This window comes from Athene noctua, chromosome 2 (assembly GCF_965140245.1).
Source record: "Athene noctua chromosome 2, bAthNoc1.hap1.1, whole genome shotgun sequence".
Lineage (NCBI taxonomy): Eukaryota > Metazoa > Chordata > Aves > Strigiformes > Strigidae > Athene > Athene noctua.
In genome coordinates, this window is record NC_134038.1 from 37,695,692 (window position 1) to 37,723,631 (window position 27,940).

Here is a 27,940-nt window from a genome sequence, read left to right on the forward strand (position 1 = left end):
TTTGAGATACATAATTTTTTCCTTTGTCTAAAGTATTGGCAGAGCTAGCTGGGTGAGTACTGCTAGGCATTTTATGACCCCTTGCTACCATACATACCAGCTAGGTGTTTCTCCATGGTCTGAAGTTCTTTTGCTGCTAATGAATCCTTCAAGAGTTTCTGCCTTGGGGAACCTCCAGGTCTGACACCCATGGCATCCAGTGTCCAAACCGTCTGAGACTTACACAGATAAAATGAAAAGGGAATATTTTTTTAATGTGGTTTCAGAGTTACACATGAAAAAAAAAAAAAAATTTAAAAAAAGTGGTGTTCTCATTTAGAACAGTGTATCTGGATCTGGTGCTTTTAATTTAGAATATATATTTTATGCAAAATATTACAAAATATACCTTAAATAACATAAATAGTAGGCATTATTTAAAACCAATAGTTCTAAAGTAATTCAAATATATACTTTCACAAGCTCTTGTTCCATGCTGAGACATCATAACTGGACAAATTCTTCAACAATTTACATTCTGTACAGTTCTAGTTACTTAGTGGGGGTTGAACCTACTTTAAATTACTGTAACGTTTGGCACCATATCTCTGAAAAGCAGCACTTCTGGGAATATCACAGAATTTCCTAATCAAAATTGCCAGTGCTGTTTTATCACTGCAAGAAATATTACTTTCAGGGCAACATAGCAGTATGAAAGGGATGCCGGCAAACAGACCACCTCCCCAGTCACCTGTGGTATTCACAATTATGTGCGTTTTTGGGAACCCACTCAATACGGTTACAAGAAATGATTTTAAAATATACTATGAGGTAAACTTGATAATTTTTTTTAATGCTTATTTGAAATACACAAAAACCATATGACCAAGCACGCAAGACTTGGTCATAAAAACAACAAATTAAAACATTAATTAAAGCATTCTTAACAGCCTAGCTGAAATAAATTTTACATTATTACCTCACTAAAACATTTCATCTGTAGTCTAGAGAGTTTTGTTGATTTCCCAGGTTTCCTAAAGAAGCAAGTCTTATGCCGTGGTTTCGAAGACATTAAGCTGATGTAAGTTCAGGGAGAAGAATGATTGAGCATTCAACTGAGAGAAAGACCCAAACTGGAGATGCCACTCACAGATGGCATACAGAGCTCTGCTGCTACATGGTCTGCCACGCTGGAACTGTATTACTGGCAGACACATGGGTTGCTGCAGGCAGCTGCAGCACATGATGGTACTTTTCTGGCTGGACTCTCATGTCACAGGGAAAGGTGTACCACAGTTCAAAGGATGAACATGAAAATAGAGGTTTGATATCATCTCTATTCACAAAAAATTTGCTTGAACCATAAACACTGAACAAAACAATGTACTTGCCTTCCCTTTTAGAAAAGTAAGCATAATTCTACAGAAGTAAAATATTATATGGGATATATTTGACATAATTTTTAATCTGTTCCAAATAAACACTGTCTTGTATACAATTGATCATTGTAAACCATGTATCTTTAAAATATGTTAACACATATTCATAATTATAAAGCAACAGCAATACTGTAATGATGCATATGTGTACAAAAAATGCCTAGTCATAAAAATATAGTTCAAAGCCGGAGATAATTCTGCTATTAAATCACAACTCTTAGAACACTAGTGTCATTTTTTGATTTGCTGATTGTTTTTTATACTAGTTCTGCTCTGGTTAAAGTTGACCTTATTTAGTCTCAGGTAGACACATAGGAACAGCTGAATAAAACAGTAAATTACTCAGAGTGGAACTGATTCTGAAAACACATCTATTTCAGATATATCCCTAGACATGATTCACCTTCTCAGCCAAGAGACTTTGAGCATTTGTCACTTCAGTCTTCATTGTGAATTCTCCATTCAAATCATAATCTGTCTTGTTGACATTAATATTAACCTGTTAAATTACTCACCTCCCTAATTGTTTATTTTGATATCAGTTACCCAGTATCTTTCTCTAGATGGAAGAATATTTTATTCTGTAAACAATTCCTCTGAAATAAACAAAACCGAATAAGAGATAGGAAGGGGGAACAGAGCCTGTAACAAAACTCTAATATTTACATTTTCAATCTGGTTTTAAATATACTTTTGTCCCCAGATTTTTATGGTGGAAAAAGGCCATTTTTATACACATTTTATAGTGTATATTTTCACAAGGGGAAAAAACCCACAGACTTCAATAATGACTAGGGGGAGAAAACCCCAAGGTTATAAGGATGAATCCTTTTTGAATATATCATTCCATGCACAAATACATCTCTGATAAAATATGGAATAAAAAGTAATCAGGTAATACTTGGAAGACCAAACTGCTCTTCTAATATTCTTATGTGACTATTCAAAGTTTATCCTAAACAAATTATTATGGGTTTTCAATAACTCCCTAACCTCCTAAAAACACAGACTTTAAATATTAGCCTGGTGAGAGGGTTTCATTCTCCATGTCCTGTTTTCTGGAAATTAAATGGAGTTTACCTTATCTTCTACAAACTTCTACTGTTTCTTCTTATATTCTGCCTTTTCTTCTACTTTACTTCTTCCCTAATGCACAGCAATCTTATAAGACACATACAACTAAGGTGACTGAGTACAGGCATCTCTCTACTGCTTGTAGTAGAAGCTAAGATAATGGAGAAAAATGGTTCTTTAACAGTAGACATCACGATAGTGCATAGACCTTTATAAAAACATGAGTAATGCTTAAATTAAATAATTTGCAACTAGGAGACTCCAAATCACAAAGATCAAACATTAGCAATACCTTTGTATGTTTCAATACAGATTTAAAAATCTTAAGTTCATGCAAGATACATTGATATGCCTGTGTATAAGCACATACAGGCACACAAAGGCAGGTACACATATGCATTTAATAAATATTTGTCTGCCTTCTCCTGTTAACACACAGGTACAAAGAGAGTTTGTGTTCCATCCTGGGTGTAGCACAGATGTATACATTCTTTCTAAGAATAAGTATTAATCTTGTATATGATTTAAAACAATTAAATTTACATATATTCAACCTTTACTGTTACATTATAGTTAAATGTTCAAATTCCCTTTCCACACAGTTCCAACACCCTGCGAAATTAATGAGGTAACTTTTGATTAATTTTTTCCCTAAATTTCATAACTCTTCCCATGTATTTTTCTGTTCTATGTAATATCATAAGCTTATGGCATTTTGTCAGGCAAAAGCTTCACAAAAGAGCAGAACAGTATTGCAATAGTTATGGAAGAGGAGATAGTTAATATTAGCAATTTAATTTCATGGTCAATTATGTGCTTATAATAGTGCCTTCCAATTAAACATTCACTTGATAGAAAGTAATAATGATCTGCGAAAAAAATAATACAAGAGTTTATTAAGACATTAAAACTGTAATAAAACCATTTCTTGTTCCCTCTCTGAAGCTGGATATTTCAGGGCTATAACCAACAACATTTTTGGCTCAAGTAATGTTTTTTTCTATTTATCAATATATCTATATATAGATATATATCTATATATATTTCTATTTTCTATATATCTAAATAATACTGAACATAAAAAAAAAAAAAAAATTTTGAGACTATAAGTTCATCTAAGTGAATAACATATAAACAGAGTTCCTCAGCGTTTCCAGCATACAATCCATGCAACAACCTCATTCCTAAAAGATAAACACAAGCTGAAAGAATCTTCCAAACTACAGTTGTCTTTGATTGTTGATTAAGCTTTATAAATATAAGCACATTTATAAATGGCCTATTTACATTAACAAGATTAACAACATCTAAATATAAGGATGTTCCTGAAAGGCTTATTTGGCTTTTTACACTTATAGAAACAGCTCTGTTCATCACCTTCAAACTTTGAAGGTGAGGCAATGTCTCTTTGTACCAGAAATATGTTCAAAGTCCTCAGGACACGTTTGTCAACTTTGAACTATGTGTCCGTTACTTAAGTGGCTTTCTTTACATATCATCATCATTTCTCCACATACAATACATTCATTAATGCTTTTTTTTTACTTAGATCAATTAGCCAAGCTATTCTAAAACAAAGAATTATAAACAATAAAGCCAAAGGTAATCTCTCTCACCGCTGGATCCCTGAACTTCCAGAAAATACCGTAAGTTACCGGGAATGTCTTAGTGGAGCAGAAATACAATTACGTAGGTCAAGAATAAGAATAATCAGACTTTTCCAAGATCACAATATGTGCTTCAATCTGCAGCAGAATATTAGCTTGACAGCATACATCAGTATAGCTTTTATCCTTAAAACCCAGTGCAGATGTGAATGTCTTGATCTCACTGCTGACTTGACTTGACATGGGCTGTGTAACACTGACACCTGGGGAGTTCTACCGAGGTGCAACATTTCAGAATAGCTAAGGCAAAGAGGAAGGCCTCCAAATTACCTACAACATCATCTGGAATTCAAGTGCTTGTTATAAAATCATAGAATGTTTTTAGTTGGAAGGGACCTTAAAGATCACCTAGGTCCAATCGCCCTGCCATAGGGAGGGACACCTTCCACTAGACCACGTTGCTCAAAGCCTCATCCAAACAGGCCTTGAATGCTTCCAAGGAGGGGGCAGCCACAACTTCTCTAGGCAACCTGTTTCAGTGCCTCACCACCCTCACAGTAAACAATTTCTTCCTTATATCCAGTATAAATCTACCCTCTTTCAGTTTAAAACTGTTACCCCTCATCCTATCACTACACTTCCTGATAAAGCGTCCCTCCCATCTTTCCTGTAGCCCCCTTTAAGTACTGGAAGACTGCTATCAGGTCTCCTCAGAGCCTTGTCTTTTCCAGGCTGAACATTCCCATCTCCTCATAAGGAAATGGCTCCAGCCCCTTGATCATCTTTGTGACCCTTCTCTGGACCCACTAGAGCAGGTCCATGTCCTTATGTTGGGGGCCCCAGAGCTGGACACAGAAGTGCAGGTGGGGTCTGACAAGAGCAGAGTAGAGGGGGACATTCACCTCCCTCAACCTGCTGGCCAAACCTCTCTTGATGCAGGATATGGCTGGCTTTCTGGGCTGCGAGCACACATTGTTGGCTTGTAGTCAGTCTTCTATCCATACCCACAAATCCTTCTCTTCAGGGCTGCTCTCAATCCACTCATTGCCCAGCCTCTATTTGTGCATGGGATTGCCTTGACTCATGTACAGGACTCAGCCTTGTGGAACTTCATGAGGTTTGCACAGGCCCACCTCTCAAGGCTTTACTCTTTCTTGCTGACCATAAAAAGCGTTTATAAACTCTGCAGCATTACATTTGTATGTCATTCTGGGCTGCTTCAGAGTAAAACACCTGGGTACTCACATGCACATCCATACACACACACCCCCGATCTCTTTTCAGGTGTGGGAATAGTCCCCATCTCACAAGAGAAAGCACTTCTTTATTTTTAAAGACTATCAAAATTGTATGATCAAAATAAAATGAGGAAATTGAGGTGAAACCCAATTAATTAGTTCCTGACAAGCTGTAAATACATGCAATGCCTTTTGATTGAACTTTTTCTTCTACATAGCTTTGCTAATCAAGTGCAAATGTTATTGGTAGCTTCAGGAGATAATACTGTGAGAAAGATAACCACGCTTAGCTTTCTATGTATAACCTACAATTTCTTTGCTAAATAGCTTAAATATCTTAAATAGACACATTTGACAGAGATCGCTCCAAATACAAAACCCAACCGCTTTATTGAATAATTTGTTTGCAAGTGTCCCTTCTGTTCTGAACAAGCAGCTGGCAAGGACAGTTGTTATTCATGCAGTGGGACTTTTTCTGCAATATTTTGTTTGAAGATTCCTCACCAACATGCATTTCTGTAAGAGTTCGCCAAATGTTTAATCTTTCAGCTTCCATAGTCTGTTCAAGGACATAAGGTGAGCTAGTCACATGGTTTTTTAGTACTATAAAAATAATAAACATTCTCAGAGTTCTGTTGCCGTATTGGCAGCCACCTCTAATCCTCACCTTCCACATCAGGGCCTGTTCTACTTGAAATGCCATGTAATTGAAATTACAAGCTTTTTGCTTCCCATGGCAGTTGGCCAGCACATCTCACGCTAAACTTTATACTAAAAAAATGGTAGTTTAGTTACCTTACACATAGATTTTTTGTTTACAGGCAAGAGGGAAGGAGGAAATATATCGTCACCTGGGAATACTTTTTTTCTAAGTTTTGGTCCTGTTTTATTTACCGTTATTTAGACTAATACTTTTGCCATGCTCAAGAAACCAAAATTTTAAGACAGGTAGAAATAAGGCACTCATTGATTATTTTGGTATTTTTACATATTTGTTTTAAAGTCCAGAAAAATCTTTCAATTTAAAAATACATTTTAGAGGATTAAATATTTTCAAATAAGAGTATTTTCACTCCAGTAGACTTCTGCCTCATGAAAGGTCTCCTTGGAAGCACTAACCACACACTGCATGCAATGACTGCCAGTGGGGCTGATGAACTGATCTCATGAGGAGTGGGGGCCTTTCTGGAAGCAGTCTCTGGGGGTCTGGGCAGGAAGACAGGGCAGCCCCTGATGCTATCAACATAATACCAGCAAAAAGAATACCAGCAGGTAAGAAGTGAAAAAAATTTTTGAGTACTTCACATGCTTTCCAAAGTAAAAGAGAATTTTGAAAGAAATAATTATTTTGCAGCTGTATGTACAAAATACTATGTCTATTTTATGGAATTTATTTTGCATGAGGGGGTCCAACCAAAAAGGTTCAAGGTATGTAATTCAAATTACTTGCTTGACAACTTGCAAGAAATGTTACTTATTTCCCAAGAGCCTTAATATTTATGCTCTTCTACTATCTTGTATTGCTAATTTAGCTAATAGTAATTAAACACATATTTGCAGGTTTTTTTGACTAATGGTGGAAGAGTTGCACTGATTAATATTATCTGATATTATTATTTTTACAGAAGATTTACAATTTAAAAATTTAAAAATTTCACTTTATGTGCCTGAATTTCCATATACTTACAGAAGTCAACTTGGATTTGAAAACTTTTCTATCAGAAAACACTAATTTTGTGTTTATAATATATAGATATGTCCTTTACAATTCATACTACCTCACAGGCATATTGCTGTTGTCCCTGATGTGGCAGTGGATCCTTAAAATACTTTTTAAAACGACTAACATGTTAAATGCTATTCAGTAAACCCAGTCCAGCAAATAATTTATAGATTTAGTTAAATACTGAAGTGTTAGTGATTTAGAGTTGTCGATTATACTCAAACATGTACAAGAAATGAAGTTACTTCTCAGCATTTTTCCTAGGGAAAATAGCAGGAAAAGCTAGGAAAATTTCTAACAATTATAATTTAAAACATGTATCACCAGAATGTAGCTGTATTCAATGTATATTGATAGCAAGAATTAAAAGATTAATTTTCCTTGTGCATGAAGCCTCAAGACATCTCACAAATTGAATTACCATGTGATAAATACAGAAAATCCATGTATGTATTCCTTCTAGGAAAGCAACTGTAAAGTTCCCAAGCAGTAGGGAAAACAAGAGAAAATTTATTTAAAACAGAACACCTTTATAATATAATTTATTGGAGTATTTTTCCCACAGTAATAAAGAGCAAAAAGTCAAGGCAAATTCATGCAGAAATGCCTTTTGCAGTTGGTCAACTCTTTTTTCCACAGTTTCTGTTACACTTGGATTGGTTTGCTTTACATGGATAATTTGCAAAGAAAAATACACCTTTTTATGTGCACATGCAAGGCAAGATGAGTGAATGCAAAGATTCACATAAAAAAACCCAGTATGAGTCCTGTTAGATCCAGGTGGTAAAAGAAGCAACTCAGAGGGAAGGCAAATGCTACTCAATGCAAATTGCCCAGTGCATGTACCCTCTTTCTTTCTGTTAGTCACTGTAAATTTAGTAACTTCCCCCGATACCATATTTTTCCATTTCTGTCAGAATTCCAGCCCACATCATTTTTTCCTAGTATCACTTCAGTGTTTTCTTAAACCTTGCTAGCCAAATATTTATAAAACTCATTTACAGAAACATAAAGTAAAATAGGACTCTAAGTTCACCACAGTGCAAAAATCTCAACAAAAAGCTTTGCATTTTGCCTAGCACTTTTTGTTACACTAAATATTTGTCAGAAAATGAGCCCTGCAGTAAACTAGGATCTCTAAGGACATTCCGATTGCTTGCTTCCGCTTTGAATCCTTGCAAAACTATTGGGAAGATTACTGATTCCTGTAAATACCTCAAACTGCTTTTTGCTATCTTTACAATTTTATTCATTCAGTATGCCTTTTTCAGGATTGTGTAGCACTGAAAACTTAAGTTCTCAATTTTTCAAATATCACCTCTCCGTGAAAAATAAAGCGTAGCAAAAGTTTCTATTAAAAAAGGTTCAAAGGAAAAAGATCTAATTACAAGAACTAAGATATTCTTCAGAAATAAAACAGTAAACATGTACAATATTCCAATAAAATCGTAAGGTAACCATAGTACAAATTACTGAGCCATGTTAGGCATAGATGTTGCCTATTTCTTCTAAATAGCAATATCCAGATTGCTTTATTCTCCACACAGCTCTTTTCTAAAGATCCTTATGCATAATTCTTGCTGCTTTATCCCAGTTTTTCTCAAAACACTTCTCTTCTGAAGGCCAAGGCACTTTTAAAGAAAATTTGTCAAAGATACATGAATAGAGAGAAATTTATGATAATGATCCATTTAACTAGCAACAGACTCAAATTACCCTATTGGAATGCAGTTCCCGTATTAAATATGGCACACCTTGAACCAGATCAGGAATTTTTACATGTAATGCACACATTTGAGTGAATGCCATGAACCAATTTGTCCAATTTATGAGAAATGTCCAATCAACATCATATTTATTCTATTTTTCCCTCACCCTGTATCTCATATAGTATCTCATATCTCATATAATATCTGAAAATAATTTCAAGTCACGAGAATGTATTTCGGTATCAATTCTGAAGTAATTTTACAGGCATATTTCTTACTGTTTTGAATGATTTGTGAGAATCCATTGCAAGAATGCATTTATCTTCACAGCCTTCCTATGAGGTACCTGTTTCACCTCTATATTTCATATGTCAAGATTGTCAAAGAATAAGTCTTACTGGAAGTTATTAAGTGACCATGGAATAGACCTCTTTTCCTTCAGAGCCCTAAAAGGCAACAACACCACTTGGATTGTTTTTTTCTTTTTGAGGAGATACAGTTGCAGACAAACATAGTGTTAGATAGCTGAATCTTATTCTGAAAAACAAGCCATTTTAAAGAGATAAAAGTACACAATCAGCTAGCTACACATTATTTCAGCAAGAGCTTTAAGATACAAGACACAAAAAAAACCCAAAGCAGATGAACTAACAGTTACTGCTATATGGCTCCTTAGTAACTTAGGCAAAAGAATTTTCCAGGAGCTCAGGAAAGTGAAGCTTGCTGCCTTCAAGCTAGAGACAGATTGGATGGGCAGAGCAATGGCTGCAACTGCTTTTTTTGCCTTCTCTTTGCAGCACTGGCAGCAACAACAATAGCCAGTGTGTCTTTCAGGGATTCAGTCCAGGCAACTTGACTGCCTCTGGCAGTCCACTGCTCAAGGCAAACTAACCTATGCCTAGAAGTATCAGAGCATTAAATGATACATGTACATATTGTTTGTCCATTTGTAAGCATGCACACACAGAGTATATATATATATATATATATATATATATATATATATATATATAAATACTTAGCCGAAGGCTGTACATTTCTGTAGCAAGATTTTCCTAATAAACATAATAATCTCTTGTTTTCCTTATATCTTTATTTTTCTGTGCAATTCAGTTTATTTGCTGTTCTTTCCCTATATTACATGTCTCCAGAACTGATAAATCAAAGCTGGTAGCTGCAGGTCCAAATCAATAAGAAAAACATGGGTTCAGAAACTGACGCAAAATTTATTATACCTCTCTGTTCACTGGTGTGAAGCAGAAAGGAGGCTTAAGAAAGAAATTCAAGGCAATGACAGCTGAAGTTCTGCTCATTACTCCCTTTGCTCAGTATGTGCAAATGCTCTGTGAGGTTCTTGCACTCCAAGCTCTCAAAGAGCTACAAGAATTGAACTGGAACTCCGTATCTGCCTACTACTTGGATAACTCTGGTTGGAAACACTACATATTCAGTATTATTTAGCTTTATTGGGAGTACTTAATTAGCCACCTCAAAGACTGCAGGATCAGTCTTCCTTGTAATTTTTTTTTTTCTTTAATACTGCCCTATTTTCCTTAGCTAACAGAGAACTTCTTTTCACTTTATAAACACTTAAGTGTGCTATAAAGCTGTATTGCTCTGTATGGTTGAATGGAAATTAATATGTCCTCTTACAGCTGTCTAAAATCTTGCAAAAGCAAAAAACTATTGTCAAGTTACTTGCTTTAGAAAAAAATCAATCTCTTCTTTAATCTGTACTCATTTCTGATGCAATACCACTAGCACCAAAATTCTGATTATATAATTTTTCAAATTTTATTGCTGATTATATTTTCTGCAAATGCAAATATTTTCTTAAATATCAAAATAACTGATAAAAGTATTACCAAGCATAATACTGCATTCTTAAAAAATAGCCATACATTTTAAATAGACACGTTATTAGTTTTCAAGGAAATGTTAACAAAAATCTACATTATAGTTGAGATATTATAATGTCATATTTCATCATGAAATATAGAGTTTGAATTATTTTGTTCTCTTAATTTTATAAAATTGAATATTATCTGGTAAAATGGATATTTGACTAACATTTAAGAACATAAAGGCATAGTAAAAAACGACTGCACTTTCAATGGGAGCTATGCATGTTAAGTTCAACAACATATGGTTTTGTATGAGATTATAATAATTTATTTCAAAATATCACCCTTCCTAGAATGAAAAAGTTAAAACAGCCAGACAACTCAAAATTCTGAAAAGTTATGTAGATGACAGTGCTGGCAAGCACAACTTTTAAATTTATGCAAAATCTAATTTTTATAAACGTATTTTTTTAAATTACAGGACTATCCATAAGGGAAGATACTTACAGATCCTGACACTTGAGGGACACTCTGAAATTCATCAGTATCTTCTATAAGTGTTTCAACCCTGGGTACCTGAGCTGTTCCAGAGAGGTAGAAGAGAAGTAAATCACTCTAATTAAGTAAGCATTAGTCACTTTGAAAATAAAATGCCTACAAATTAACAGCTGGGAAGGTAAATGTGGCTACTGTAAATGCACTGCTTTTCAGTTACACTTCAATGGATTTTAATTTATGTCTGATTATAATCTATAATCTTAATGCAATTTGGAACAGTGTCTCTAACACAATTAGAGTGATAAGCAAGCTTCCTTCAGCTGCCAAGGTGTCTCATAGGTTATTTATTCTTTTTAGTATCAAAACTAAATATTGGTTGTCCTTTACACAGGTGAGTAGTGGATCTTCAGCTTTAATAAAATCAATAAAATTAAATGTAATTAATTCTGTTAAACTAATTAGAATATAGTTAAAATCCTTGAAGTAAGAAGTTCTTCTCACTTTAGTCAATGTTTAAAAGCCATGGAAGCTACAATTTTTGCCCATATTGACACATTTGTAAAACATGACTTGGTGAGAAGTCTAGAAAGCTTCTTTGACACATCCATAACAGCTTAAAACAGAATTTATGTACCTATGTCTGAGAAAGCAATCTCCAAGTAACATGCTATGAAATTCCACTCTTTGCCTGACAGTCTGTTCATAAGCAGCCTAAGAAAATAAGATGCCCTGACCTTCCCTAGGTTCTACAGTTATTCAGACACAGTAGGGATGTCCTTATGTTTCCAGAGTGCCCTGATTTAACATCTCAGACTACATTTACTATAAAGACAGAACTATACTGAAGTATTGCAACTATGGTTACCACAATCATTGCAAACACAAACGAAAGCAGAGAAAGATGAGTTGATGATGATGCAAAGTTGTGGTCAGAGAACTGTGCAGGAATTGGGAGATGATGCCACATTTTTGCCACTGTCATCTCTAGTTCCCAACCCAAATTCCCACATATTTGCACCCTTACTAATTTTTTACACCGATCATGCAGTTCCATCTGGAATAGCACTATATGTGTTTCATACATTCCTATTTCTATTGAACATCCCCAATTTCAAACTCTTCTTCTAAATCCAAACGTCTGTTTTGAACTTTCTAGCATACTGGCACTTTAAAGGAAAAAAATGTAGAAGATACACCTCCTAGTCTTTTCAAGTTTCTTCAAAGAGAAACTTTCTTGTTTCTACTGGATAGAAACAGGAGCTGGCTAACTGCAAATAATAGAAAACAGTGACTCCTAATAGATAGGGAATGAACTACTACTCCCCCCAACCTAAAACACAGACTGGGGATTGACAGATGCAGATTTTTTTACTGGATCTATCCTGTTGCAGTGCCTATCTTTTGAAGCCCATCTGTACAGAACAAGAGCAAGGCTTAATTGAGGACTGATTCAAGAGACAAACCTGGCAAGGCTTGGCATCTACAGGGGGTTTACTGTGCGGTCACTGAAGCTGCTTCTTCTAATCAAAATCAAGAACCTAGCTATCAAATTCTTCCCTTTGTTCTTTCCTGTGAAGTGGTCCAGTGGGAAAGAGAAATAGTTTTGAGAGGTATAGTTTAAGACAATAAAAAGAAACTACAGGATTAAAGTGACTTGTGTTCTCCAATCTTGAGACCTGATTCCCATCTCTCATTTTTACTACTTAGATCAAATACAACTCTGTCCAATTCAGCAGGATTATACTAGAGGGAAATCAGTGTAGTGGTTAATTAGAACCAGATCCAGATGGAGTCAGTATAGTGCCTGATGCTGCAGATGATCTGTTTATATAAGCTATCACATTGACTTTATTAGGTGGAATTGCTTTAGTAAGGCTTATTTATAAGGGCTGTTAGATCAGATATGTTGCCAATTACTTCTGAACCTAGTTCATCTGAAATCCACAAGAGAGACGCTTCAGATCTAACAACTTAACAATTTCCCACTAACCCAGAAACAGATCATTATCTAAAGAAAGCTACCCTCAACTTTGCTGTGCACCAGCACCTTGCTTGCATGTTCTTGAACAAATGGTTTACATCAGCACTTCCCAATCCATAGTTTTCTCTTAGTAAGGTCATTGGTACTGATAAGTAAGAGCAGAAATAAATTCAAATAAACCTGATAAGTGAAGCCTGTTAGTTGCCTTTTCAGTATATAACACATTCCTAAGGGGACATAACTAAAATAAAGTGCAACATGATGCCTACGTTACTTAGGGTTTTCTAACAATATCTTTAGCAGTCTCTTTTATCATCTTCTCACACATAATATTTATCGGAAATAAATATCAGATGCACAGAAAACAAGTGATATGCTGCATTTATAGGAAAGACTGATAGAATGGGCAGTTGCTTGAGTTCTGTGCCTGTTTCTAGTCTGTGCCTACTTGCAAAATCCAGCTGTGCTTTTTTTCAAATCAAAATGTACTACTAGCCAACATTTCAGGAAGAAAAAAAATATTTAGAAAGGCTGAACATTTCTGAGCTTGCCCCTTGACAGAAATTTGGCAGTACCTCACTGTTGACCTCAGTCCTTTTGCTCTAGGGGCTTTGCTGTTTTCTAGATATATGACTAAAGGGTTCATGTATCTTCAGACATGAGATAGATGTGTTTATAACAACATGAATGTCATTGCCCCTCCCACCTATCTAACTTTTACTCCCTATATTTTTATTGGAGGTGTTTTTTACAGGAATGCATTCTCCATCTTGTCTATATCCATATGGACTACAGAGTAGATAGAAGCATATAAAGCGGTCCAAGTTACAAGGGCTACAGAACTCTTGTGCTTGATACTCTGTGACCATGAAAGATCCAGCTTCATTATCACACAGCATCCACCTCTTTCTGACAGTGTCACCTTCTTTAATCTGGGTGCTTCTGCCACTTAGCAACAGTGTACTATTTTATTGAAGCCTACAGTTTCAGAAGATGTCATGGCATATTTCTAGTTCAAGAACAAGGGTACACAGGAAGGAAGAAGGAAGGCAGAGATCTGTTCAAAACAAATTGTATCAGGAACTATAGAGCTTTTTCCTACACATATGTCTTACCCCTCTACTTGTTCCTGATGCAATAATCTGATGCTTGCATATCCCCCTTACTTATGCCACACAAGTTACCAACCCCTCCCCTCCTGGGGATTACTCTCATAACAGAAGAATTTTGCTTTCCTTTCACAAGGCTTGAGTGCAGTCACCAGTCTGGGTCTCTCTTGCTAACAATCTTCATCAAGCTCGTAAATACATCATCTTTTGAGATTCTGAGTCCCCTATTAATTTTTTTAATAAAGTGATCAATGGCAGATGAAAGGAAAATAAATGGCATGACTGCATGAAACCATGCATTCTCACAAAACCAGTTTTAAAATATTTATCTTTAAAGACATACTAGTTACTAATGCTGACTTAATGAGGCAAGAGAAATGAGTGAAAGCTCAGGTTGCCTTCATACCTAATGGCACACCTAATAGCACTAAAATGCAGACAGTAGGATAATTAAAACGAATAAGAGTTAGTTCCTATTTGTTTTGCATTAATTAATCAACATAGCCAAATTGTCTGTGGCTGCTGAAAACTAAACTGCAAATCAAACCCTCCAATTAATAGACTCATCTGGTTCTGCCCAACAGTAAGGGAATGGACCGAAAGATTTATCTTTGCAGATTCTCTGTCCAAAGCTCTATTCCTTTCTGTCTCTATTCCACGGACAGCTAAGATAAAGCTAACCTTCATCAACTTAATGTTTCATAGGAAAGCAGAGCATTCTCTGACAAGATATCCCTTAGGAAGTGCCTTTTCCATTAGATTTCAGGTGCTATTCTGTTCCAAAACCTGAGCAGAAATTGAAATAAGGCTGAGTCCTGACTGCAGATTAGTGCAACGTATGATTATGTTTGTATGGAGAGAAAAAACGTCCTTCAGAGCCATTGTATAAACTCCTTTTTATTGTATTTTAATTCTAGTTAGTGGTGCTTGGAGAGATCAGAAAAGTGTTTCTCATTCTTAGTTTAAAAACAGGGGAGAAATTCTATAACTCCTTTTTATTTTTACTGCACATTATTTGAATCCTGTGGATGCATTTGTAGTATTAAATTAAATATTTCCAAGACCATTCTTTGGCATAAAGGCCAACCGGCAATGAACAGCCCATGTCTATGCTGTTAAGCTATATTACATCCGAAATAAGGCACTAACATACAAACTGTCTACTAAGAATGTATCCTGGCCCAAGGCAGCTCTCAAAATATGCCTATGAATTATTCAGGAGTGCTAATTTGCCATGATAAAAACCATCTTAGGCACTCTTCTAACAGATTTGAAGTGTAAATTATTGAGTTCAAATGCCCAGGAATACTCTCTGGAAGTGTTGAATATTCTTTTACAGACATAACCTCTATTCTTAAATTCAAGATGTTGGTGTTTGGGTTTTTTTTATAAACAGCAAATATTTATATAACTTACCATCAGAGTCTGACACTGCTGACTCAGATGTTTGAGATACCATGGAGACATCTTCTGGCCTTTCTGTCAAATTATCTCCTTGCAATCTAAATTGTGGAAAAATGGGAAGAAAACATTTGCAATCATATACCATAGATAAGACACAGAAGAGTGTTATCTCTGACTACATGCCCTACTCACAACATTGTCCTAATTAAAAGGGTAGCTTTGCTGAATATCCAACATCCATGGTTCAATCATATCATCCCAGATTGTCTAGTAAGCAAAACTAGCCTCTAAGAAACACTCAACTGAATCTCAGCTAATGTATTTTTGTACGACTTATTTTAACAACAGTGGTGTTTTGGTGATATCGTGTGCATATGAAACTGCAATCTTCCTTCACTACATTCAAAAATATTTCAATTGAATAGGACTGTACTGTGTGTCCATGTCAAGGTGTTGGCAGTGGGGGACTGCAGGGGTGACCTTGGTGAGAAGAAGCTGGGGCTGCCCTGTGCCATACACAGGTGGTTCCATCTGGCTTCAGAAGACCCACAGCAGGACACAGCTGAGACCCTCAGCCAAAATGGTGGTAGCCCTGGAGAAAACAAGGAAGAGCAAACAATGCCACACAGGCAGAAGAGCAGGGAATGGAAAGACTGAGAAACAGCAGAGGGAACACCAAGGTGAAAGGAGAAGGTGCTCCACACTCTGGAGCACCTACTCCCTGCAGCTCATGGTGAGGAGCACACCAGAGCTGATATCCACTGCAGCCTGTGGAGGACCCACACCAGAGCAGGTGGATATGTCCTGGATGAACTGCGGCTCACGGAGAACCCACAATGGAGCAGATTTTTTTCCTGAAAGACTGCAGCCCATGGAGAGAGTCCACGCAAGAGCAGGTGAAAACTGCAAGGAGGAAGAAGAGGCCGAGAGGCGTCGTGATGGACTGACCACAACCCCCAATTCCCCATCCCCCCTGCACCACTCAGTGGATGAAGAGTCTGAAGTGAAGTTGGGAAAGGGAGGAGGAAAAGTGTGGGTTTAATGTTTCTCATTCTCATTACCTAAGTGGATTTTAACTGCTAATAAATTAAAATCTTTTCCTCAGGAATTTTCCTCAAGTCAAGTCTGTTTTGCCCACGACAGTAACTGGTAAGCAATTTCCATGTCTTTATCTCGACTCACAAGCTATTTCATCCTATTTTCTCTCCTCGTCTTGCTGAGAGCAGTGAGCAAGCGAGTGGCTGGGTTGGGGGCTGGCCCTTAACCAAGGTTAACCAACTAGAGGGAAATACATGCAAGAGTATTTCCTCCTCCTTTGTTACTTTTTAAAAGAAAATACAGTCATTACAGCAGGCTTCATCTTCAGGCTTTCCCCCTCCATCAGCTGACTACAATGCCTTGACAGCAATTTACAAAAATAGTCCTTGTATCTGTTCTTTTAAATAAGCATCCCAAGAGTCCCACCATCCTTCTTCAAGCTCTTTATGAATCCTGAGTAGATTCTGCTCTGAAGAAATGGTTTGTAGCTCTTAACACAATATAACTTCCATTTACATAAAGGTTATCTTACCTTGAATTTATTCAGACATGAAAAGAATAAGAAAAATGCAATTTAATTTTGCAAAGCCCAGGAATCATAAAAATGCACTGAAGTAAAACCTTGGGGAAAGAAATAACTTATCTCTTATAAAAAGTTCCTTTCACTCTGTAGTCTCACTCTCTGCAGCTGCTTTACACTAAACTTTGAATTAATCTTTGAAACCAAGCAGAACCCCCATATCTGCCCTATCTGAATTTCACATTTTAGGACTCTCACAGTTATCCAATATATTTGGATCTTAAGTCCTATATTTGCATCTTCTAAAAACCATTCCTTCCCCCACCCCCCACCCCCATTACTTTATCTCCTTTATTGCCCCTGGAATGGTTTACTTATGACGGAAAGCTCAAAGTAAATTCATAATGATTCTTACCTGAGGCAGTTCCATAGAAACAAAACTCCTCACAGGAGCAAGGTGTAAAACTTAGAAGCTGTAAACCTAATTTTGAAAATTGCTTCTATGAATCCTTTATAGCTCTATACCTGGTTTGTAATGCTCTAGTTATCAATTATTTAAAAGCCTAACTTGTCAAACAGGTTCTTCTAAAGATGACAGTCAACCAGAAACAAATAACTTTGCACCATTACCATAAAGATATTAAAACAGGGAGAAAACAAATTGCAAACGAAATAACCATGTGAAAAAGGAAGATCCCAAAAGTCACATAAATTTCCTTTGCATTAAAATTGACCTGTTGTTCTTCATTACATACATACACATGTTTACTACAAACATGTATTCAAGCTTATAGGGATATGCATGGGATTGCAGGAACCAGAAATAATGTACTCTTCTCTGCAGACATGTTGATAGCTTATTTGTGTTTAATTAAAAGGAAAACTACAACATTCTCTGCTTATACTGCAATCATAAAAAAAAAATCTCTATAAGTAGGAGCTCCTTCTTTTATCCCGTCAGAATATTCAAGATTTTATATGTTCTGACTCTCAGCTTTCATAAATCCAAACAAGACATGAACTGAAATTATTCTCATCTTATTCCAGAAATTACATACATCTAAGTGACCCATTGCCTCATGAAAAACATGCAAAAAAAAAAAATCTTTTCGATGTATCTAGTCAGAAAAGCTATTTCAAATTATTTCCCCTTGTAGGAGGAAACAGCTGGGTGAACTGGGTGGGTGAACAAGATGTTTGACATACCTGGACCTCATTTTCACATCCAATTTCAACTTATTTATGTATTTCTTACATGTGGATTCCTATTGGAATATAATTCTCATGTGACCCAAGCAACAAAAAAGTCACAAACACTACTGCTCACCAAAAGAATTCTGTTACTTGAACTATTCTGATTTTTTCTTCAACAGTTAACACTATACATAAGACACCTCCGCAGCAAAATGAAAACACTTAAAAATTATTGATCAATAGATTAGAAAGAAACATATGTCTAGAAGAGCTTCTGAATGCTTAACAAGCTCATTATATAATCAGAGATATATTTTCTAATCTGTCCTTGTTTATGCTACTTTCTTCTCTGGTTCATTCTTGCTGTATGTCTTCCAAGAAAAGTGTGTTGCACCATGCTGCAAGCATCAGTAACATTGGAAGGCCTAAACTATGAGATCCACATATCTGTCCCCTGGTACTACAAAAGCATTTTTATCTCCAACAATTTTTCTTGCAGACTAGTCGTACAGAGAAGTGTAAACTCCAGGGCAGACTTGATTCTTTATTGCCAGATACCAGATAGAAATTTGTTTAGCAAAAAAAAAGGTAAAATGATGATCAAAATGTTGTGTTGGAACTTTTCATCCATGTTTTGATTATAAAAAGAGCAATGTATATGACAGTCACATCCTTGTTCGCAAAGCAACCTAAAAAGACTTGAACTTTTCCAAACTGGTGGCTAGCTTTGAAAATCTTGGCTGTTAGTTTCAATTTGTACTCTTAAAAAAACCCAAACAAACAAACCCCAAATTATCTAAAAACTACTATCTTATACTTTATGAACTCTTTCAGTTATTAACCAAAACATTATTTCAGCTATTAATTATTTAATGGGAGTCTAAACTTGATACCTGATAGCCAACATTAACATTTTATTCTAGATACATTGCTTATAGTGTGATCTCTTGCTTAGAGGCCATTATTTCAGTTACATTCAACCAGCTGCATGTTGGAGCTTCAAGAGCTACAAAGGCAAACAGCCTCCAGGCAAAGAGTTCAATTTCCTTTGACCCAAAAATGCATTCTGTAGGATCTGTTCCAAGAAAATCATCAAGGACTTCAGCACCGAAGACATTTTGACTAAGTTCTACAGGATGGGTGCAGCAGCATTATACCAGGTCTATCACTAGAAACAAGCTTGTGGGTGTGTGAACCACAGTTGCACTGCCAGTATGATTTAGAAAATATGATACTATAAGAGTATGTAAACAGGGGACAAAAGGATTTAATCTACATTCCTTGAATAAACCACAGCATAATAAAATCCTACATTGCCTCACCAGAGGACAGAAAGAAATAGAGTCAAGATTGAAATTGTAGATTTTTTTTTATCCACTACTTTAAAAGGGTCTTTTCACGCTCCTGAACAATCTATAAGCACACACAGTATTATCTAAGAGATGGCAGTGACTAAAGTCAGTGAAAAGAAAATATTTTGACTCCTTTAGGATTCAGATTAGGAAAATATTTCCTCCTGACTTGACATCTGAAAAAACAGTGTTTTCTACAAATGTTTAAGATTTATCATCTATCAAAGATCTTATTTCCATGTAAGTTGCCTTTGTCTACTATATTAATTATTCTATTAGTGATGGTGAAGTATTTGGAAGTAGGAATAACCTACCAAAAAAAAGAAACCAACTTTTTTTTTTTTGTCTAAAAGTTCAGTCATCTTAAATTTTCACTATAAAAACAGCCTGCACAAAGGTGATACAGAACAAATGTTGCAGTTTTGATTCAGTAACATTTATCTAAGCAGATTACTCTTTGGTTTAAAATTACACTCATGTTAAGTACATTGCTGAACTTGAGCTTTCTCTCTTAAAACACTGATTGTTGGAGAACAGGGCATGTCATCAATATGAGGGTATAACAATTCGATATTTCAATAGAAGCCACCTACTTTATGAGATGAAAAAATACTAAGATAAAACTGAAATGAAAATTAGAGTAACTGATTTACGTTGTGTAACCTCTCACCAGTGAAGCCATGTGAAATAACCTACATAAGGCCACATTCTGACTAATATGACAACCTCTTTTTGAACATCTTCAGTACTTCCCTAGCAATTTTGAGTGCCCAGCAACACCCCAAACACATTGTTCTGTGGTATCACAATTACCAACAGTCTTTAACAAAACACTTGTAAATCCCTGTGATTACAGAGGTGGAAAACAACTCACTGGTTCATTCATTTCATCCTGCAGGCAGTGCAAGAAGCAATACCCTAGAGAAGTATCATATACTAGTTCCTACTCTAGCTCCATTTGTTGCAAAAAAAAAAAAAAAAAAAGTAAAGTAAAGCAGACTAATGACCATAAATGTTTCAACTTATTTCCATTTTCAAGATGACAGAATGTTCCAGGGGAATTTTACACAGATTAAATATGCAGCATGTAAGTATCTGTAACATGAATTTAGTGACAGGGACATTGTAAACCATGCAGGTGGGCTAAGGATTCAGTGCAGATATGCGTTTCCTGCTTGGTAGATGAGATCTGTTGACTGGCTGTTTGGTGGAGTCCAGCTGGAAGAGACAGATCAAGTGATATGAATTCTCAAGCTTCTCTTGTGCCTGACCTTTCAGAAAGACCCATTCTAGCACTCAAAAGAAAGACTTGAGCTTTTCTGATGGCACAACTTAATGAGGAAATGTCGGATGGACTAACTTTATTTCCCTTCACAGCAACCTCCTCATCCTCCCACTCTGTTTTCAAAGCCACAAAAACATCCCTGTGGCAATCCAATCATTACTATCAGGAGAAAACACTGAGTGCATCTTGATCTTTCTTCTAGCATTACGTAGCAGCTGGAAATAAATTGGCACAGTATGAGCAATCATTCTGCAGGATCAGCCTTGCTTTCAGCATATCATTTGTGTCTAGATTTTACTGTCTGTTTGAAGCAGATTATAGAGTCAGATTCTTCCATGTATTTCCATAAAGCAAAGAGTATTCTGTTAGTACTAAAGACGGAATGATTAAGTAGTCTGAATGCATACGTGCTGTAAGGCTTTTTTAAAGTCAACAGTGAGATTTCTATAGCAGCAACATATTCCCCATTAGATGACTTTGATAAACTAAGAGTGTTCAGTTTAGTTTCTGAAGTTTACCAGTAAGTCCTTTTGATACTATAACACATGCAACTTAATTATGCCAAGAATATTACAGTTGTAGCTATGTACATAATTTTCTCTAATTACAACTACATAGAAGTAGACGCAAGAAAGGACCCTTATATAAGGAAGGTCTGTTCTCTGCAATATGCAAATCTTTGAAATGGCATCTACTTTTTCTAACACTGTTCATTAGGACATATTTCTTGGTGATTATTTCTTCTCATCAAACTGATATCACTTAAGCAGACTGTGTGATAAAAACTGTCACTACTATCTGAAAGTCAGTCCTTCCCAAAAAGTTACATATTTGAAATGAAAATAAATGCTGACAGTACCCAAAGTCAGTTGAGTTTATCACTCTTCTTTATTGTAATCAGCTACATGGCATGTTATCACATGTCCCCATTCTTTCTGTGTGACAGAACTAGTGGTCTTGTTTTCAAATCTCTCTGATATCTATCAATATCCAATTTACATGACCTATTAAGTGGACAGCTTCTTGACATTATGTTAATTGCTGCTTTAGAAAGATGTTAAATTGATGAGCTCACTTAGAAGCTGAAAAGAAAGAGAAAAAGATGATCCTACAAAACAATTCACCAAATCACAGAATCATCAAGGTTGGAAAAAACCTTGAAGATCATCTAGACGAGCAGTTAACCTAACACTGACAGTTCCCAACTACACCATATCCCTCAGCGCTATGTCGACCGACTTTTAACACCCCCAGGGATGGGGACTCCACCACCTCCCTGGGCAGCCCATTCCAATGGCCAACAACCCACTCTGTAAAGAAATGCTTCCTAATATCCAGACTAAACCTTCCCTGGTGCATCTTGAGGCCATTCCATCTTGTCCTATTGCTTGTTACTTGGTTAAAGAGAATCATCCCCAGCTCTCTGCACCCTCCTTTCAGGGAGCTGTAGAGGGCGATGAGGTCTCCCCTCAGCCTCCTCTTCTCCAGACTAAACACCCCCAGTTCCCTCAGCCGCTCCCCGTACGACCTGTGCTCCAGACCCTGCACCAGCTCCGTTGCCCTTCTCTGGACACGCTCGAGTCATTCAATGTCCTTTTTGTAGTGAGGGGCCCAAAACTGAACACAGGAATCGAGGGGTGGCCTCACCAGTGCCGAGGACAGGGGTAAGATCCCTTCCCTGTCCCTGCTGGCCACGCTATTGCTGACACAAGCCCGGATGCCATTGGCCTTCTTGGCCACCTGGGCACACTGCTGGCTCCTGTTCAGCCGGCTGTCAATCAACACCCCAGGTCCCTCTCAGACTGGCAGCTCTCCAGCCACTCCTCCCCAAGCCTGTAGCGCTGCTGGGGGTTGTTGTGGCCCAAGGGCATCCCCCGGCATTTGCCTTTATTGAAATTCAATTCCTTATATAAAACCAAAATCCATCTAACCGAATCCTAAAATGACTAATTATAATTGGTACCTAATAAAGTGTATGCATAGTGGGGATGTAAGGAGAGAGTAATGCCAGAGAAGCTGCGATTTCTCCATTTATACCACCCCTAAAAAATGCAGTAGCTCTCATACAGCTGCAGAGTTTCTAGAAAATAGGACACCAGAATTAAACTATACCTTGGAGAAAAAAGGAGCAGGAAACAGTTGAGGAAGCTGAATTAAAATTGGGTTTTTCTCCACGATTTAAAGTTGGCATGCATTTACAGATTTGAAATTCGTGTAAACACTTATGCTTGAGCACAACAGATTTTTAAGAGGTAAAACAATGTCCTGCTTTGAGGGCAACTATGAGTATGCCTGTATTTGGGTGTGTACATGACTGCAGGTACAGATGCAGGACAAGCTCCTACTTAACAAGTCCTCCAGTGCACTAAATAGAAGACATTCATAGTGTATGCCTACATGTCAACACTGTTGATATTCTTAAAATTAGCAGTAAATGAAATTAAACTCAACACTACAGTAGAATGCTACAATTAAAAAAAAATTCACCATTCTCGCAATTATTAGTGGATTAGAAGAAAAAAAATAAATCCAAGGACTGTATCAGATTCATAAAAACAATTAAAAACATTTAACCACAAGCATATGTATTATCTAACAACAGGGCCTAATGAGAAGGAATAAAGTATCCTGAAAACAAAGAAATGGAAATGTTTCTGATACCTAATCAGAAACATTAACATGTATGCTCTGACATGTTCTTTGTGTAAACTACTAATTCAAAGTATGTGCATTATAAATTGTCTTGTGCTAGTGTGTAGTAAAGGCTATGCTTTAGGAAATGTTTGTGTCAAATCCAATACTAAACAGGAGAGGAGATTCACCTTCAGAGGAGGGTGATTGTTTGCTCACAGACAGAGGAATTGGGATTGTATTTCGATTAATACTATTGTCTTCCAGAAATATCACTTAACTCAAATAACCAAATTCCCGTTCTATTCCTCCTAAAAATGAACCAAAAAACCCAAACAGAAGAAGGGTCATAATTTTTGACCAAACTGTCCTTTAATCCCCAAATAAACAACTACAGGCAAGAGTTATATAATTACTGTGTGTGTGGCTGGCCTTCAAAATCTGGTACAAGCCTATGGGACTTCTTTTTAAACATAGCAAACTAGAGCTGGATAATTTGCTCAAATTCTGGTGATCCCCAGAGGTGAACAACAACAGAAACTTTGAAATTCCACTTGAGAAGAAACCCTGAACACCTGTTGTTTCAAGAGAATGCTTCTGCTGTCTTTTTAGTAATAAAGAAAAATTCCTCCAGGTGTTCCAAGACAGTAAAGGGCACTCCCGGAGGAGGAAGTGGGAAGTTTCATGTCTCCATGCCATTCTCTCTGCTCTGCCCTGGGTCAGCTAAATTTTGTTGAATCCAGATAATTTCTGTAAAACATTTTGGTTTCTGTGAAGCATTATTTCTTAAAGAACACACATTTCATTGGGAAATTCCTGATCTCCTTTGATAAAGAACTCAGCTGACATTTTTTAGATAAACATGGTGAGAAGTAGGGGAAAGTTCAGCAAAGAATCCTTAATTCTTACAGCAAAAGGAGCAGTAAAGCTATTTGCATGCTGAACCAAGATTAGGGTACATTTTTAAGGCTACAACTGCAAAGAAAAGTTCTCAACTCTAAAACACAGAGGTAGTGTCATGTTTGCATTAGAATCTTAATTAAGGAGATTTTAGCTTGGTGAATCACTGATTTTGCTTAAATTTTTTCAAAGTAGTTTAACTATGCTCTTGAAAAAATCCAAACAAATACTTCATTGATTTACAGTCAGTTTCTTTATGTAGTTGTTACTAATTTGGATTAAAAACTGTAACCTACATTGTGTAAGATTAATGAATATAATGAATGAATATAATGAAATTATTAACAAAAGAAACTTATTAAAAATATAATGATGATGTTTCTTTGGCAACCAAAGGGAATTTCAGTCAGAGATGAGAAGAAAGATAAATTAGATTTATTGGACTTCCTTTTCTTTTTTCCTTTCAAATCTTCTGCTTCCTTTCTGTAATTTAAAACATTATATCTACCTCTACATCTAACATCTCTCTCTTATATCACTGTAATACTGAATTATAATTTTCCTAGAACAAAAGGGAAGTTATAGCAACCGAGATCAGACAACAAAGTCCTGAAAGCCCCCCATGCTTTTAGGTTACACTGAATGTTTTCTTACACCTTTCCCTAGCAACCTCAACACCACACCAGTAAGAGTACTCTAAGCTTTATAATCATTTGTCCTGACTTGCCTATAATACGGTGAGTCTATTTCATTCTCTGTTCTCAAACACACTGATCCAAAATCTGATCTCATGTACATTTGACTTACTGTCCCCACAAGTCTCCTTTATACTGGTGTAAAAACCAAAGCTTCTCCAGCACCTAAAGCCAGGAATGTCTGACCTATTCCACTTGTTCTACTGATGCCTTTCAGAAAAATAAAAAAATGTTAAAACTGTGCCAGCAAAATTCTTAGTGTATTCACAGGTACAGAGACAAAAAGATGTCAGTTTTCCAGTATAGACTATGCCAGTTAGTATAATGGTAAAATCATATTAATTAAATATATTTTAAACAATATACAGGCAAAAGTACACTTTTGTTGGTAAAACTGTCCATCTGCTTCAGCTACATACTCCAGTTTCCTAATAAATGTGAGATTTTAAAAGAAGTTTATACAAATTTCAGATCAATAAACTACAGAAGAAAAACGTCTTAGGTCAATGAGGTGAACAACAGAGGATTGTGAATTCAGTGAGCAGTGACAGCGGCCGGCACCTCTCAAGTCTGAAGTAATAATGGGAAAGCTCTGCAGCATGTCACCTTGTTATATTAAAAAAATCTCTGTCATAGTTTCTGTTTTCACTGTAGACTAAAATACAGGAAGCATCTGCACTGAAGAGGAATGAAGCATGAGGACTATTGGACTATTATCCTGCAGAACACTATCCAGGAAAGCAGACGTTTCAAAATTAAAGTATAAGACTACATTAATAAATACAGATATTTAACAAAATTTCTGAATATAATGTAGGAATATAAACTTAGTGACATATTCAGCATGCTCACTAACAGAGACATAATTTCTTTAAATCCATTTGAAGAAGTGGTGCAAACCTCTCAGGAAGGAGTATGTTGTTAATACCATCAATTCTATTTATGCGAGATATCCAACATTCCTATTCTTTGAGTTTCACCCTGTTCTAAGGTATAGTTAATCTAAAATAGCTCCATTTTCACTGGTACTATTCAGATCACAGTCTATTTCTTACTTCTGTACTAACTTTCTAAAGGACACTATTTCTCAGTGCTTACACACTAAATCACAACAAATGATTCAAAAATTCATAAAAATCACAGTTAAGAATGAATTTTGGTGGAAGTCCATCTATTTCTGCAAATCAAAAGCATTATTTTCAGTTACTCTTGAAGATTTTTGTGGGAAGTTTCCATGTCACCAATACTTAATTCACAGCCATAATGTTTTCAGCCGGTAAAACTAGAATATCCACTTGCTGAGCAAAATTTACACATTGACACAGCCTGCAAAATAATCTTTTCTGTGTGCTGTTTGCTTTTCAAAATGTCTGAATGCAGGTCTTTGTGCATTTAAATAAGAACACTCTACAGCTATTTCTGAGGAGAACCAAAAGTGGAAATATATTTCCCAGAGTAAGGAATCCCTAAAGAGACTGAATTATCTAATCCTTTTACAAGATGGGGAATTAAGCCATTCTTATGGCAATCTTTTATCTGCTGCTGGCTTCAAACCATTATCTCACAGGAGAAAAATTACAGTCTTTGTCAGTCTTTTCAGACTTAACAGTCTTTCTTCCCCTGTGAACCATTTTTTTCTAGGACTTGTGAAAGAGTTTTGTGTGTGTGTGTGCATGTGTGTCTGTTAAGAGCTATATTAAACTGTTATCCAGAGCCTCAAATTATGACCAACAAGATTCCCCAAGCTCATGATCTTCTGGCTTCCTCCCTATATCATTTGCATCCAGAAGCAACCGCTGTTGCTGATATACATCACCGTATAGCACCAAACAGAAAGAATCTATAAATATTACGATAAAGAATTAACTTGCAAAGCACACATCAAAGAGAACAAGGGAAAAGAAGGAGGAAAGGCTTGGGAAAGCACTTGTCTTTTTAAATTATTGAGGGGGTTAAATGTGTTTTGTAGGGGAAAAGAGAAAGAGGTGTCTTGACAACATCTACAAATGAAGGACACAATGAAACGGATGCTAGCCTCTATTAAACTGAGAGACAGTACAATAATTTTCAGGACTAGACAAAATAATATTAATTTCATTTTCAAATATGCTCCTACTGCTTTCATTATTACAAATCAAGACTGGTACATTCAAAAGAACTAAAAAATCCTTTGTCTACTCTTAGAATTTCTCAATCATTTTTAAATGTTTACAAGTGTACCAATCTCCTTATACCAGTTCTATCTTTTTATAACCAGCTTGAGATTAAAAAATATAGCTACTGTTGAACAACAGTTCTTAGAAAAGATATTCTAGTGACATGTCATTAATTCACAGCATCTTATATATATTCTTCATGCATAACCAAAACCAGATACTAATTTCCTGTCAGTAAAGTTACAGTAAGGCTACCTTCAGATCAACCTGGCGCACTAAGTGCCACATTTCCAAAACCAGTCCTATCATGAGAACAATATGTTAGTATGTATGTAGAAGATGCAATTCACATGCAAATTTTATGTACCTAGGGCACATGTTTCATGTATAAGACTATTTTCACTACCTTTCGTCAGAATTCTTCCATTTCTCTTATGCTGATTGACAGTTAAGTCAAAAACAAGTCTACCCCACACAAGCAGTCTTTAAGGAAATAAAATAGCTGTGAAATCAAACTCTGAGGGAAATGCTTTGTCTGTGAAATTAATGCATAACGCAAGGATG

The 27,940-nt window shown here is 36.2% G+C and overlaps 1 protein-coding gene across 2 annotated transcripts in view; it reads right to left on the reverse strand.

The window, feature by feature from the left end:
* Positions 1-27,940, reverse strand: part of C2H8orf34 (chromosome 2 C8orf34 homolog) — a 173,211-nt gene that overhangs the window by 24,107 nt on the left and 121,164 nt on the right. For both annotated transcript variants that reach the window (XM_074897689.1, XM_074897688.1), the window contains exons 9-11: positions 15,618-15,703; positions 11,121-11,194; positions 98-218 (exon numbers count right to left, since the gene is read on the reverse strand). In XM_074897689.1, coding sequence (XP_074753790.1) covers positions 98-218; positions 11,121-11,194; positions 15,618-15,703 — 281 coding nt within the window. The remainder of the gene's footprint in view (positions 1-97; positions 219-11,120; positions 11,195-15,617; positions 15,704-27,940) is intronic.